At 50.0% G+C, this 15,680-nt stretch overlaps 1 protein-coding gene across 13 annotated transcripts in view; it reads right to left on the bottom strand.

Annotated features, from left to right (window-relative positions):
• Positions 1 to 10,621, bottom strand: part of DOCK3 (dedicator of cytokinesis 3) — a 152,878-nt gene extending 142,257 nt beyond the window's left edge. For all 13 annotated transcript variants that reach the window (XM_069865810.1, XM_069865818.1, XM_069865811.1 and 10 more), the window contains exon 1: positions 10,480 to 10,621. In XM_069865810.1, coding sequence (XP_069721911.1) covers positions 10,480 to 10,516 — 37 coding nt within the window. In that variant the 5' untranslated portion in view covers positions 10,517 to 10,621. The remainder of the gene's footprint in view (positions 1 to 10,479) is intronic.
• Between the last annotated feature and the right edge of the window lie 5,059 nt (positions 10,622 to 15,680).

Here is a 15,680-nt window from a genome sequence, read left to right as displayed (position 1 = left end):
CACACGTAAGGCCAGAGGTACCACCCACAGCACTTTGCATCCTATCCCATCTTACTATGACTGTGCCATAACACTCCCAGTCCTCCTGTCTGATTGTTAAATGTATTCATAACTCGTTAAGGTTATTTGGGCATTTACGGTCACCTTGCATGTTTCCCGTGAGGAGGAGGTAGGGAAGACCAAGGCAGATCGAGAAAAGCGTATTTATCAGGACAGCAGCTCCTTAACTGAATACTCTCTATCTTAGCCCATCCTGCAAGAACTTTGGGTGGACGTCTGACAACAGGTTACAAGATTGCTAAGAAACCTCTCAACGCACACACAAGAACTTTGACATTTTGGTAAACTATTTGCTAGTAAAGCAAAGAGAATGAAATATTTGCCTGACATAACTGAAGATGCTTTTTTTCATAAAACTTGAAGAATTTTTTACCACTTATCTTACTTAAGCAAACATGCGTTATTTAATGCTGCTGGCATCATCTGAAACACACTGGGAAACCCCTCTTTTTCTCTGATTCTATCCGCCACTCAGGCTGAAATAATTAACATTCTTTCATTATTGAAAGAATATTGTCTTGTTCCAGCAACCTGAAACGGAGACACTCAGAACCGAAAACAACAACATCAGTGTCGCAGTTTAGGGCCTTGCTGTGATGAAGAAAGTTAGAGAGAGAAGCTGGTTTTCTACCTCTGCTTCCCCGGAGACAAAAGAGAAGCTGTTCTTGCAAGGCCGATGCTTCAAGAGCAACCTTCCTTGGGGCAAAAGCCTTGGAATGCAGAGATAACCAGAGAAAAAGAAAAAGCAAAAAACCCACAGCAGCACAACTCTGTTCATCATTCCGATCAGACCAAGGTACTGAAAGGGAAGAGCCAGCGGGCAGAATGGAGAGCTGCAAATCGCCGCGCGGATGACTGAGCAAGGAGCTGGCAGCAGCACACGCGCTCCACGCGGATGCTCAGCCAGGCGGCCAGCGGGCCCAGCGGCTCCAGAGCTGCCCTTCCTGCACCCCAGGCCAGCTCTGCCCATGCTAAAACAGCATCGCCAGAGGAGCGGGCACCAACCCAGCCTTCAGACAGACACACGGACTGCTCACCTGGTCACTGGAGGGCAGGTGCGCGGGCAGCACGCAGCTCCACTGCACGCACAGTAGGTAACAGCGGATGTCAGGGCAAAATTATCCAGCAAAAATATGGATCCTGCTTCACTAAATGCATTGAAACTAGGCTGCTGCCTCTTTGGTTTATCAAAGATTGAGCTGCAAATCATTCAGCCCCAACAGAAGTGATGTCAAACAGAAAAGGGTATCACTGTACTGTGTAGACCAAAGTCTAGATAGGGGGCCTACAGGAAAGCTGGGGAGGGGCTCTTGAACATGGAGTGCAAGGATAGGACAAAGGGGAACGGTTTGAAGCCGAAAGAGGGGAGAGTGAGAGGAGATCTTAGGAAGAAATATTCTCCTGTGGGGATGGGGAGGCCCTGGCTCAGGTTGCCCAGAGCAGGGGTGGCTGCCCCATCCCTGGAGGGGTTCCAGGCCAGGTTGGATGGGGCTTGGAGCCCCTGATCCAGTGGGAGGTGTCCCTGCCCATGGCAGGGGTGGGACTGGATGGGCTTTGAGGTCCCTTCCAACCCAAACCATTCCATGATCTCATTCATAAACATATTTAGAGGGGAAGGAGAGTCACCTGCTGTTCCAGTCCACAGAAATAAGAGATTTACAGAACAATAAGCCAAAGCACACAGAACTAAACCAGCATGCTGGGTAGCTCACAGACTGATTTCCAACATAATGAAAATAAACCAATTCACCACTCCATCAACTACCCACTGCAAACACTAGAAGCCTTTAGCGCATAAGCTTCCTCACCCTGTAACATCCAGACAAACTTCTATTCTTGTTTCAGAGAGAAACTGGTACCAGCTCCCCTCTGAAAGCAGAATGACCTGCTTTTCACCACCAAGAGTTAGCTGGCACCACTCTTCAGAAGCTTTTATTAAGGCTTAATATCCAGAAAGACTTGAGAAAATGCAGTCCAATGTTGAAGTGGAACAAGAGGGAAGCCGCATCCTTATACTAAGTAATCTCTCACAACTATACTGAAAGCCCTTGGTCTGCTCAAATCCACCGTTATGAGCCTTCTCGCTACCTTCAGTAAGGTTTGACTAAAGACTCATTTAAACAAACACTAAAATATCACTAAGAGGAAGCAACTGCAGCTAAAAAAACACTTAGAGATGCTTTCAGGATCTCACAAGAGATCATAAAGTTAATTTTGACATGGAAAAACCTCAATGGGGGGTTGATATTAACATCAGTGATTTGAGCGAAATATTTAATCTCTTTGCCCTGAGGTTCAGAGAGCAAACAAACTGTGGAACAGAACAAAGTAAAGGGTAAAACGTAGTGATATTAAGGCTTATTCATAACTTAAAAACAAATCTGTGGAAAGACTACTGTCAACTGCATCTGGTTTTGAACCAAGATCCTACTCGATGCTTCCTTCAGCCTCTTCCTCAGTGAAAATCCAGCTGAGAAAAGAACACAAACTTAATTCACTATACAAAGTAACACAAATTTCTCTGAAGCAGGAGAAGAAGTTGCATCACGGTCTTTCACAGCTGAATAATCTGCCAAAGACTTTCCGTTCTTCAATGAGTGTTGTCACATCCATGTACGAAGAGAGCTGCCATTCCTCAAACGCACGAATCCATGAAACGTACACAGCCATCGATAACACGAGTTGTTGGAGTTTGTCAGGGATTTACAGATCTTCCATCTAAGAGCCATGTTCCAAATAACTACTAAACATATTAATCAGAAAAGTTTGTGTATCTACATCTCACTGTGCACATGAAAAGAAAGAACTCATTCCCGATTACCCCCTTTCTGTGGGCTTTTAAATGCCACCAAATACACGGTAGGGAATTTCCTAGATCACAAGATCTGGTAACAGTTCTGAGAGATTTTCTTGATGTTTACACTGGGCCCAGACTTTTGAAGTACAGAAGTGCTGAAAAGAGAGGCTTTGAAAGCCAGTGAGCATCAAGTCCATCTGAGCTACGCCAGTGGCCGTAAGGCTAGTCAATAGAAACTCCAACTTTCCTCTCCTCTTCCTCCAAACAACTGCAAACCATGGCCTGCGCCACTGCCCCATACTCACACCCCAACTTCCTATGCCTTGAATTGTTCAGAAGAGAAGCAACTCGAAATTTCCTCACCGATTTCACTCTGAAGAATCTCCCTTCCCATACTAACGGCTTGACAACCAATTCAAATTCAAGGCATACAAATAAGGAACACTCCAAAGTTTCCTACATTTTCCAAGAACTAAGAGCGGTCATCCACCTTGGTTTTAATTGTAATTGGTACTTGCTGCATTAAAAAAGAAAGCAAAACAACTTGTGCCTTGAGTAAACATGAAAAGCCTGGTTTCCTACCAATGAATATTCCCATTACCATTCCTTGTTTCACCAACAGTCCCACAACAAAGCAAACGCAGCAACATCAGCCTTTTATCCTTTGCTATCTGCAGACCTGTCCCTGGGCAATCCCCTCGAGTTCACTCACGTGCTCACGTTAACACTTCCCTCCATGCTCGCCAGCAAGCCAACACTCAAGTTGTATCAAGAAGAGTCCTCATAGAACGTAATCATCCAGTCTTTTCAGTAAGCGAGGAGCTTACTCACCCACATCAGCAGGAACTCCAGTGAATTCTCTCTTCCCCACCCAGGTACCAGTGTCCATCAAACCTGTAGGAGATGGGTGCCTCCAACTGCCAGCTCTCATCACAAAGCATCACTCCTTCCTGGCCAAGAGGTGCTGCTAGGTGAGGACAGAAAGCCTGAATGCTTAAAAATTTCCACCCTTAGGAAATCAGTCTAAATATAAAATCCTTTCTGTGTTGTGGATAAGGTCAGAGAGGCACCACTTTTGCCACCCCTCGACTGGAAAGCAGCTGAAGTCCTGAAGGTCTTCACTGAATACAAAAAATGGCATAACTACAAATAAACGGAGAAAATTGCTCTCAAAGCCATCCAAGCTTCAGAGTTAGCCTGTACTGCAACACTACCAAGATCACAAGATCACACCTACATTCCCACACAAACCATGCGACAAACCGCTAAACATCCACATCCGATGGCTTCCCTTTGCAGGCAATTAGTAAATCTGTTTCTTAACTTCATTTCTCAAAGTTTAGCCTAATTTCTGCTGTAAATGTACCTGTAGATAACAGGTATTTGGATGATCTCGAACTAGTAATATCTTACATATTAATTGTCACCTAGCTCTGCAGACCAGATAGTCCCATGAGTAACCACAATGGGTTTTGGCTCATCTTTTCTGGATAAACGAGCCAAAATACATTAATCTCTCCCCACAACCACTATATCAATCTCCGAGCTATTTCATCAACTGCAGAAACACAGAGGTACCCTAGACTGAAAGGAAAATTACCCACTGTGTTAAAATGACACCTCCCTAAACTTTCCCATCTATACCGAAAGCCTCCGGTCGGGTGCATCCTGGGACTTGCTCTTTTCCAGAGACATCTCAAGGTGTGAGTCATTCTTCAGTCAAACAACACACAGACATTTCCTTTATGACCCAAATGACAAATTCCTTTGTGCATTTTTAAGTCCTAAGGGTAAAAAAAAGAAAAAAGAAAAGGCCCTTAGGGGAATAATATTGAATGGAACTAAAAATGACTCCAATCTACCCATCACCCAGTTTTTGTGACTAACTAGAGTCCCCAGATATTCCCACCCCCTCCAGAAGCCACCTGGCACAGCACAGCTCCCCACGCAGCTCTGCTTCCAAGCCAGATCCCTGCAGAATGCCCTTGCTCACCTCTCTCCTGCTGCCACCAGCGACGGTTTCTACCAAAGAGAAGATGAAACACAACGTGTGTCCCGCAACACAGAGCCCAGCTGCAATGACTGATGCTGCTTCCCACCTTAACGAAGATGGACTTGTCCCTCTCTCGCCAAAACTTTTCCTGTTAAGCCCGTGACAAACTGCCCCAGTGCCACAGAGACACGGCGATACTAATCAGGTCCCTCGGCCAGCAGCTGCCTTCTCCGCAAGCAGGTACGAGCAGAGTGGAGAGCCAAGAGACCTGCTGAGGGCACACAGACTTCTCGCGAGCTCTGCAGTCCCCTTTGTCCAAACACAAAATGAACTGGGAAACGTGCAAGCCAAGGTCCAGTGACAGGGTGAACAAACAAACCAAAACCAACCCTAAACTAAAAATCAAGATATCGATGAGAAAGCAGGAGCTGCAGCACAAAACCGTAACCAGGATCTAACCGTGTTCCATCCTTTCTTAGGAGGAGCACAGGCAATATTAGGCACGTGTATTTGTGCTTATGGATATTCTTTCCATTGTCACCAATTAAGTGGTGAAAATATAGATAAATATTCATTGTAAATAAACCAATTAACACATTTTCACACTAATTCTTTGAATAAACTGAGAGCAGGTGCTGTTTACGCAGGCAGGTTTTCCTCCTTCTCCATGATTTCACACATATTTACTGTGGTCAGCCAAACAAGTGCAGGATTAACTACATTAAAAAAGAAACAAACCACAAACCCCAAACCACTTTCTTGAGAATCACCTAAATGTGCTCCTTGCACAAAAGTGAAGCGGCAGAAACCAACAGCCTAATGAAATACATAATCAGCTCCAACACATTTGCCAAATTTTAATTAACTGTTATTTACTGAACAGTTCTCTCTGCTTAGCTTTTTCTTTTAGTTCATTACTATTTAATACTTGCTTTAGAAGGCTAATGTAACGAATTGGATCACTTTAATAAATATTTTCTTAGAGACAGAGGCTGCTTTAAAAACATTAAAACACTAGAGGGCTAGCGAGCTCGTTATCCTCAATAATCAGTTTAGAAACCTCACTAATTGTTTTCATAACTGGTTATCGTAAGCACCTGTGGAAGAACCCCTTGCCTCGCAGCAGCAGGGCTGAAGTTTGAAATGCGTAGCTAGGAGTAAAGGCACTGAACATCAGCAATTCCAAACAGAAGAGAAGGGAATTACCCACAACAGGTACCAGGTGGTAGCTGAGAAACACAATCAGGAACATCGGTGTTGTCAAGCAAGCATTTAACTTAATTATTTATTCAGAAATACCTTGAGCAATCTTTTAATACCTTTGTTGCATTAGTATACAGAGCCTGGTGTGAGAGCTGGGCAATAGGCGAGCGCTCTGCAACTGTAAGAGTTGGAAACTCCTTTTAATGGCAGCTGGGCAGGCAAAGAGAACCCCAGAAGCACCAGGAGCCACGGATCTCCAACTCAGCCAATTTAACAAGGGTTGCAAAGGGGAATCTGCAAAGAGGTGCCAACAAGCGTGCAAGATGTGTCCTGCCTGAACTCTTGGAAAGCCAAATCCCTTCTGTGGCCACAGGCTGAGAGAGAGAAGCCGGCACCTCTTGGAAGGAAGAATCATAGAATAGAATCATACAATCACCAGGTTGGAAAAGACCCACCAGATCATCAAGTCCAACCATTCCTATCAAACACTAAACCATGTCCCTTAGCACCTTGTCCACCCGTCCCTTAAACCCCTCCAGGGAAGGTGACTCAACCCCCTCCCTGGGCAGCCTGTTAAGAGCTTCTACAAATTCTCATCTCTGACCCAGCAACGGAGATAAGACACAATGTAATTTCGATTGAGAAAGAGAACAGTATCAGAATTAACCACTTCTTCTGATACTGTCCCTTCCTGGGATACAGGCAAACAGGGAGCTGGAGGCCCTGGTGCCCAATCACACCTTCCTATCTCACCCAAAAGCTCCTTCTGGCATTCCAGTGGCAGAAATAGTTGATTTTTTCCCCTCACCCAACTTCCATTGACAGGCATGTAAAGTCTATTGCCTTAATCCACAGCGTATCAAAAACATCCCATGATTTAACAAGAACACAGAGAAAGTACACAGGGTTTTTTGGGTGGACAGCGGTGAAAATAAAAGCAAACTACTAAAGCCCAAGGCGTAACCTCGTACCAGGAACTCATGCCAAGAAAAGCACTTTTGCACATAGAATTTTATTTGGGAAATCAGGACAAGTTGTATCAGAAAAAAATAGTCTTTTCCTTTTGTTTCTTTGCTACTGCAACTCCTACCAGCAAAGCTTGAGGTCTGCACGTTTTATAAACTGGTTTACCTAAAACGCACCAAAATGAACTCTCCACCAAGCAAGGGCTCATCTACTTCCAAAAAAACCAGTCCCCCTCTCCTCACCTCTAGTACCTCAACTCCAGACATAAGCAGATTTTTCACCTATTGTCCCTCTCTGGATGATTACCAAACCAATTTCAATTACACAAAAAGTAATTAAAACTACCCAAGAATAAAAACACACTTGCCTAGAGATGGCCAAAACTCTTAAGCATTATTATCTCAGACCTCCCAGCACGTGCGCCGTCTGAAGAAGAAAATCCAACACCCCAGGAACATCCTGGAGCCTACGGACCATTCACCGGCGTGACGCTTGTTTCCATTCACTGCTCGCTCTTCCGGATGCCTCTTCCACACTTGTTTACAACCTGAATGGAGATTTCCTTTCTTTTCCTCCGTAAAGAAAAATATTTAGTTCACCTACTTTTCCAACCCGTATTTGAGAACACAGGCCTAACAGAAACACACGCAGCTCTGGCTATGAAACCCTGCAGCACAGCAGAGAGAACAGAGGGAAACCAACCAGATTTGGAAAATGAGCTTTTTCGGAAGCATCTCTTAAGATCACACTAGCAGGTTCAGCACCGGGACAACAGAAGGGGACTTTCACCAGCAGGGAAGGGATGAGTGAGTCTGGACACCTGGACATCTCCGCTGAGACGTAACGAAGCTCGTTAACTTCATCTGCTGCCAATATTGCAGCAGCGCTGTGGGTAACGACTCTCTCATTGGCACCACCTGCATGCACTGCCCTCCGCCTACAGGGTCACAGCCAGCACACACTATTTCACCTGCTTTTAAAACAAAAACTAATTCCTTGCTTCTTCCCTTCGCTGGGAAGATGTGTGGAATGTTCTGAGCAAGATATCTGTTGCACAAGATGAAAAATGAACAACTACTCATACATTTTCAGGTTCACATGCCCAAAATGCACTGTAAATATTAGAATTTTTAATGGCTCACAAATCAACCATTAAAACCCCATCAAAACAGGGCAGGGCAACAGGACTCTAGAGCAAACGCTGTCAGTGGTTTTTTTAATTATTTTCAGAAGTTCATCATCACTAGCCTGTGGGACTTAAAAATCAATATCAACAATTGATAACTATAAATCTAATAAAGCATTTCAGTAGGTAACCGAGGCAGAACACCTACTTTTATCGTTATATATGTCAATAGTTTTTAAAAAATAGCAAAAAAAGAAACTGTGAAATCAAAATAAAGAGAAGTTGAAGCCTGCCTTCCTCTGCATTTCTGCTCTGATGGGAGACGACTGCGCACTAAAACACTAAAACGCACCTCGGAGCCCGGCGATGCCCTGGCACAGCGGGCATCGAGCTGACAGAGGGGCTGCTGTGCCCCACGCAGCCCAGGGTCGTTCTCAGCAGAGCCCCCCACCCCCCACTGGGGGGGGGTCCCCATCCCATGCACCCCCAGGCTGTCACCAGCAGAACCCCTGCCACCTAGAGCCCCCTGCACCCAAACATCATGGCAGAGACCCCAAACCCCCATCCCAGGGGGTCCCTGCATCCAAACATCTCCACACAGACCCCAAACCCCCATCCCGGGGGGTCCCCATCCCCGCGCCCCCTAACGCCACCGCGCGAATCCACTCCCTTCGCTCCCCTCCACATAAACAAGATCAGCACAACCCACGGATTAAAACTGGGGGGGGGGAAGAAATCGCACGCTTAAGTAGATTAAGGGCTCCGCGACTCGTTTGCTGATTATTTGTGCCGTCGCGACCCGAAACTCCGATTTTTTTTGCTTCCCCACAGAAAATAAATAAATAAAAAAAAATCGCTTGGGCAATAATAGAGGGTCGGGGGGGGGGCAGCAGCGGGTGTGGGGCTGGGAGGGTGATCACTGACCCCAGGGGGAACAGGGGGGACAGGGGAGAAAGGGGGAGAAAGGAGGAGGATGGGGGAGAGGGAGAATGGAGGGAGGAAAGAGGGGGAGAGGAGGATGAGGGGAGGAAAGAGGGAGAGAGGAGGATGGAAGGAGGAAAGAGGGAGAGAGGAGGATGGAGGGAGGAAAGAGGGAGAGAGGAGGATGAGGGGAGGAAAGAGGGAGAGAAGAGGATGAGGGGAGGAAAGAGGGAGAGAAGAGGATGGAGGGAGGAAAGAGGGAGAGAGGAGGATGAGGGGAGAAGGGGGGAGAGAGGAGGATGAGGGGAGAAGGGGGGAGAGAGGAGGATGAGGGGAGAAGGGGGGAGAGAGGAGGATGAGGGGAGAAGGGGGGAGAGAGGAGGATGAGGGGAGAAGGGGGGAGAGAGGAGGATGAGGGGAGAAGGGGGGAGAGAGGAGGATGAGGGGAGAAGGGGGGAGAGAGGAGGATGAGGGGAGAAGGGGGGAGAGAGGAGGATGAGGGGAGAAGGGGGGAGAGAGGAGGATGAGGGGAGAAGGGGGGAGAGAGGAGGATGAGGGGAGAAGGGGGGAGAGAGGAGGATGAGGGGAGAAGGGGGGAGAGAGGAGGATGAGGGGAGAAGGGGGGAGAGAGGAGGATGAGGGGAGAAGGGGGGAGAGAGGAGGATGAGGGGAGAAGGGGGGAGAGAGGAGGATGAGGGGAGAAGGGGGGAGAGAGGAGGATGAGGGGAGAAGGGGGGAGAGAGGAGGATGAGGGGAGAAGGGGGGAGAGAGGAGGATGAGGGGAGAAGGGGGGAGAGAGGAGGATGAGGGGAGAAGGGGGGAGAGAGGAGGATGAGGGGAGAAGGGGGGAGAGAGGAGGATGAGGGGAGAAGGGGGGAGAGAGGAGGATGAGGGGAGAAGGGGGGAGAGAGGAGGATGAGGGGAGAAGGGGGGAGAGAGGAGGATGAGGGGAGAAGGGGGAGAGGGAGAAGATGAGGGAAGAAGCGGGGGGGGGGAGAGAGAGAGGATGAGGGGAGAAGGAAAAAAAGAGGAGGAAAGAAAGAGGATGAGGGGAGAAGAGAGGAGAGTGGGGGCAGAGATGGAGAAGGCAGCCTCTCAGGTCCAGAAGCTGCGGGGCGGGGGGCAGAGGAGGGGCTGGGGGGAGCTGTGGGGAGCAGCCCCGCAGGTGCAGCCGCTGCGGGAAGGGGGGGAGCCCCGGGTTCGCTGCCGCGGGAAGGGGGCGATGCGGGGGAGACGGCCGGGGGGGAGGCGGAGGGGCAGCTCCGCGGGTCCAGCCGCCGCAGGGAGGGGGTGAAGGGAGGGGGTGAAGGGGGGCAGCTGCCCGGGTCCAGCGGCTGCGGGGAGAAGATGGGGTTGGGGGGGGTGGGGGGCGGCCCCGCAGGTGCAGGCGCTGCGGGGAGGGGGGGCACCTACCCACGCCGTATTTCTCCTCCTCGGTGGGGCTCCACATGCTGGTGCTGCGGCGGCGGCCGGCCGAGGCTCCCCTGGGCACGGCGAGGCGGGCGGGCGCCGATCATCGACCGGAGGCTTCTCCTCCTCCTCCTCCTCCTCCTGCTGTGCCCCCCCCCCCCCCCCGCCCCTTCCCCCTCCGCGGGGGCGCTGCGGTCCCTTCGCCGCTGCCGGGGTGGGTGGGGAGGCGGGGGGAGGCCGCCCCCCGCCCGCTGGGGCAGCGGCAGCCGCTCCGAGGGGGCCCAGAAAGCTCGGCCGCCGCTCGCTCGCTCCCTCCCTCCCCCTCCGCCGCCTCCTCCTCCTCCTCCTCCTCCTCCTCTGCCGCCGCCGCCGCCGAAGCGCTCGGTGCGCGCCCCCCCCCGCCGCGCGGAGCCCCGCGCGCATGCGCAGCGCCTCGCCCAGCCCCGCGCGGGGGCGGCAGCGCCGGGACCCGCACCCCCCGCACCCCCCGCCCCGCGGGGCCCGGCGGGCAAGGGGGACCGGGCAGCCTCGCGCTCGCAGCCCCCCGAGCTAGAGGGACCGGGCAGCCCCGCACCCGCAGCCCCGAGGGACCAGACGACCCCCCAGCCCCGCAGCCCCAGCAGGACCCTGTAGCCCCAGCCCCGCAGCCCCCGACCCATAGGACAGGGCAGTCCTGCAGCCCCCGACCCAGGGGGACCAGCCAGCCCCGCACCCCCAGCCCCGCAGCCCCCAACACAGCGGGACCAGCCAGCCCCGCAGCCCCTGACCCCGAGGGACCAGAGAACCCCGCACCCCCAGCCCCGCAGCCCCCGACCCAGCGGGACCAGCCAGCCCCGCACCCGCAGCCCCGAGGGACCAGACAACCCCGCACCCCCAGCCCCGCAGCCCCCGACCTAGCAGGACCAGGCAGCCCCGCAGGACCAGACAACCCCAAACTCCCAGCCCCGCACCCCCAGCCCCGAGGGACCAGACAACCCCGCACCCCCAGCCCCGCAGCCCCCGACCTAGCAGGACCAGCCAGCCCCGCAGGACCAGACAACCCCAAACTCCCAGCCCCGCATCCGCAGCCCCGGGGGACCAGACAGCTCTACAGCCCCAGCCCCGCAGCCCCTGACCCCGAGGGACCGGAGAACCCCGCAGCCCCCCCCCAGCAGGAGCGGGGTGCGGGGGAGCCCCGAGCCGCAGCCGGGAAGGCTCAGCCGCTCAAGCCCCTCCGAACTTCGCCCCCCGTCCTGCTCTTTTCTTTCCAAAATGGAAAAGAACGGTCAAATGGTTTGATGGGAACAGAGCGAGGGGGGCACGGAGCTCCCGGGGACCCCAGTCCCAGTAGAGAACAGCCGCTGCTCCCGAGGAGCCCCGCGGGACTGGAACAGGTCCTAAAACCTGGAAAAATCCCAGCTGAGGGCAGGCGAAGGGAAGAAAATCCTCTGGTTCTGCCATTATAACCCCCAGCGGTGGGATGGCCCCCAGAGGGATTTGGCCCCCGGGACGGCGTTCCCACCTCGAACCCCCGTGTCGGACCAGGACGTCGGCGCTGGGGCTCCTACTGCTTCCACGAAAACCTTGCCAAACGATTTCAAACAGTGGAAATTAAAGTAAGCGCACTTAAACTGCTTAATGAGCTATTAGCTTCTAAAAACACTGGGGAAAGAATGGATTTTACTAAATGTACAGTGGCAGCATTTAAGGTTGGCATTTGAGTAGGAAGAGAATCGGGGAATGCTCTAAGCCCTCGACTGCTGGCACCATCACTGAGATCAGAATTTGCCTCATACTGCGATTTAATTGTATTTCATTAATTTCCAAAGCTTCTAAGGAGCTGGCAGACTTTGTAGGGGCTGCACAAGCAACAGCTACCCACAGTGTGAAGTAGTCATTGGATTTTATCTTTGAGTCCATCCTTCATTTCTACCCTTTCCATAAAATCTGAATTGGAATTCCTCACAGAAACAACAGAAACCAACACTTTCCCTACAGGAACCTTTGTATATAGAATCACAGAATAGTTTGGGTTGGAAAGGGCCTTAAAGATCATCCAGTCCCACCCCTGCCGTGGGCAGGGACACCTCCCATGGATCAGGGGCTCCGAGCCCCATCCAGCCTGGCCTTGAACACCTCCAGGGATGGGGCAGCCACAATTTCCCTGGGCAGCCTGTTCCAGGGCCTCATTGCCCTCAGCAAAAATGAGTTCCTCCTTATATCTAGTCTAACTCTGCTCCTCTTCAATTTACAGCCATTCCCGTCGTCCTATCACTCCAAGATGTCGTAAACAGTCCCTCCCCAGCTTTCTTGTCGCCCCTCAGGTACTGGAAGGGCACTATAAGATCTCGTCTGAGCCTTCCCCCTTCCAGTCTGAACAACCCCAACTCTCTCAGCCTGTCCTTGTACAGGAGGTGCTTCAGCCTTTGGATCATCCTTGTAGCCTCCTCTGGACCCGTTCCAACAGCTCCACCTCCTTTTTATGTTGAGGATTCCAGAACTGGACACAGGACTCCAGAGGAGGGCTCACAAGAGAGGAACAGAGGGGCAGAATCCCCTGCCTGGACCTGCTGGCCGCGCTGCTTTGGATGCAGCCCAAGGTATGGTGGCCTTCTGGCCTGCAGTGACATCAACGACTTGATGTAAAGTTTTAGGATCACGCCAAACTTGTAACTTCAGCTGTACCCCACACTTTTTATAGCATATCTGTTCTATCGTTATATAATAAAACAGAGCGAAAATCATCGATTTGCACTACAGAACTTAGGTTGCTGTGGAAACCTTCATTATTTATTTTTTACCATGCGCGAGTTATGTCTCGGCACCGCACGCAGACAGCTTTCTGTTTGGATTTTTGTTTGGTTTGGGGCTGTTGGTTTTCGTTTTGCTGTGTACAGCGCAAACACAAAGTGGCCAATGAGTAAGCGTGTCTGTGCATTATTGATTTAGAAAAACCGACTTATTCAATCGCACCTTAATTCATATTCACATTTAGGCATATATATTTACAATAGCTTCATTACTTCCCTTCCCGAGGCCTCCCCCAGCATGCAGAAATAGCTTTTTGAGGAGACAAAACCTGACAAAGTCATTGAGTTGCACCTGCTGGCGAGAGGATGCTGCTGGGTTTGAGAATTTGGTGGTTTAGTATATATTTCAATAATAAATACCTCTCCCATCTCTTACTCAAGACTTTGGGTGCAGAAATCCTGTGTGGTGACAGGAACTGGTTAATTCTTCCAGCTCTTCGTTCTACAGCCTCAGCACTTAACCCTCTGCCAAGCTGATCAGGAGCAGAACAGAGACTTTTCCTGCTTTAGAAAACACACAACAGAGTCTCTTTTTCAAAATACAACCATGTCTGAGTTGATTCCTTCTGTTAAAGTAAACAGGGAATGAAGGTGAACTTGGGAAGATAAGGTGAGAACTTTGTGAGGCGAGATAAACCCCAAGAAGGACACCAAAAAAGTTGGCAGAAAGAGACCTGCGACAGTAATCAAGAAATACAAGAGTAATAATAGTAATAAAGATCATCATAATAATTATTAATTATAGCAATCAAGAAACATGTTTAAAGGAACTGTGCCATTTGTGTTTCCTGATCGTGGATGTATAAACGATGGCATTAACAGGCTATGCTGATGATGGATTACTTTGGTTTGAAATACAGTACGTATTATCATATATTTATTCCTAATGCTTTCCTGGGCTGCTGGTGGTGATGCCGGTTTTCAAACACAGAGTCACCAGAGGGGCGTATGACCCACTTCAGGATGGAAAAAACTCAGTGCCATTTACTATAGACTCAGTGGAATGCAAGTTTGCATAACTTAAAGTTACCCAATATATTTACAGCTGTTCCTCTGATGCGGGCACTCACCAGTTTAATGAGTCTCCTATCGCCTCTATGTAAATACCGATGGCTTTAGTAAATATTCTTAGCTGAAACATCAAACATCCCACCCTGTACAGGAGGCAGAGGCACTGACTGCCCAGGCAGCGAGTCGCAGTTCAGGATTACGAGGACAGGCTGAGAGAGCTGGGGGTGTTCAGCCTGGAAAAGAGAAGGCTCAGAGGAAACCTTATAGCGACCTTCCAGTACCTGAAGGGGCTACAAGAAAGCTGGGGAGGGACTGTTCACAAAGGCTTGTGGTGATAGGATGAGTGGGAACGGGTATAAACTGGAGAGGAGCAGATGTAGACTGGACATAAGGAGGAATTTCTTCACCATGAGAGTGGTGAGACCCTGGAACAGGTTGCCCAGAGCAGTGGTGCCTGCCCCATCCCTGCAGGGGTTCAAGGCCAGGCTGGATGGGGCTTGGATTTTGTTAAGAATTCTTTAAAAAATAATTTCAGCATTCAAACTATAATGGAAAATCTGCTATAAACACCAGAGCTCCAAGAGGCAGAACTTCTGCTGGACATCTCGGGTCCCAGACACGAATGCTCTTCGGGGAACAGCGGCCTCCCCTTGCAGGAGGCTCCTGCGCTGCCATTCTCATCACTGAACTTGTGTTGCACCATATGGAATTAATGGCAAACACACACTTCAAGACCTTATTTAACTGAACAAGACAAGTCAGAAGGAAAGCATTAATGATTTTAAATAACATTGCTAAGAGTAACTTAACTCCCACTGCGTACAGGAGCTGCTATGTCCGAAGGATTGTGAGTTGCTTATGGTTAAGTTACTGCAAACAGAACTGTCCTTATCCAAGCAGAACACGCATTAGTGTTTAAGACAGCATTAATTAAAATACATCAGCCACTTCATCTTATATCATACCATCTTACCATAATATAGATGTGATCTGAAAGACAGCTGGCTAGGGAATGCAGAGATTTGACACACTTTCTTTCTCTTAAATAGATCAAGGGAACCACACAATCCTTTCAAACGCTCTGCAAGGGACAATGGAAGGTCAGGGTGCAGAAAGCAGAGACTCTTACACCACTTTCTCTCAGTTATCTCAGCCTTAAGGTATCAGGAAACACATCACCCCCTTGCCCTCTCTTTCAGGTAAGAGCATCCCCATACTTTACCCTTTCTCCCTGCTCTCAGGGCTACCGATACTGGTACTTCTACTTCCATTCTTACCTCAACCTTCTGTTTTAGAAACATGGCCCAGAACCCCTGCTATCAGAAAAAAAAATCAGGGCTGAATTTTAACTCCCTCTGACAGTCAATTTATTTGATTAAGTTACCTCCTTTTCTGCCCTCGAGG

The sequence above is a fragment of the Phaenicophaeus curvirostris genome, chromosome 11, assembly GCF_032191515.1.
Source record: "Phaenicophaeus curvirostris isolate KB17595 chromosome 11, BPBGC_Pcur_1.0, whole genome shotgun sequence".
Classification (NCBI taxonomy): domain Eukaryota; kingdom Metazoa; phylum Chordata; class Aves; order Cuculiformes; family Cuculidae; genus Phaenicophaeus; species Phaenicophaeus curvirostris.
Note: the sequence above shows the minus strand (reverse complement) of the source record. Positions and strands in the feature narration are given on the sequence as shown.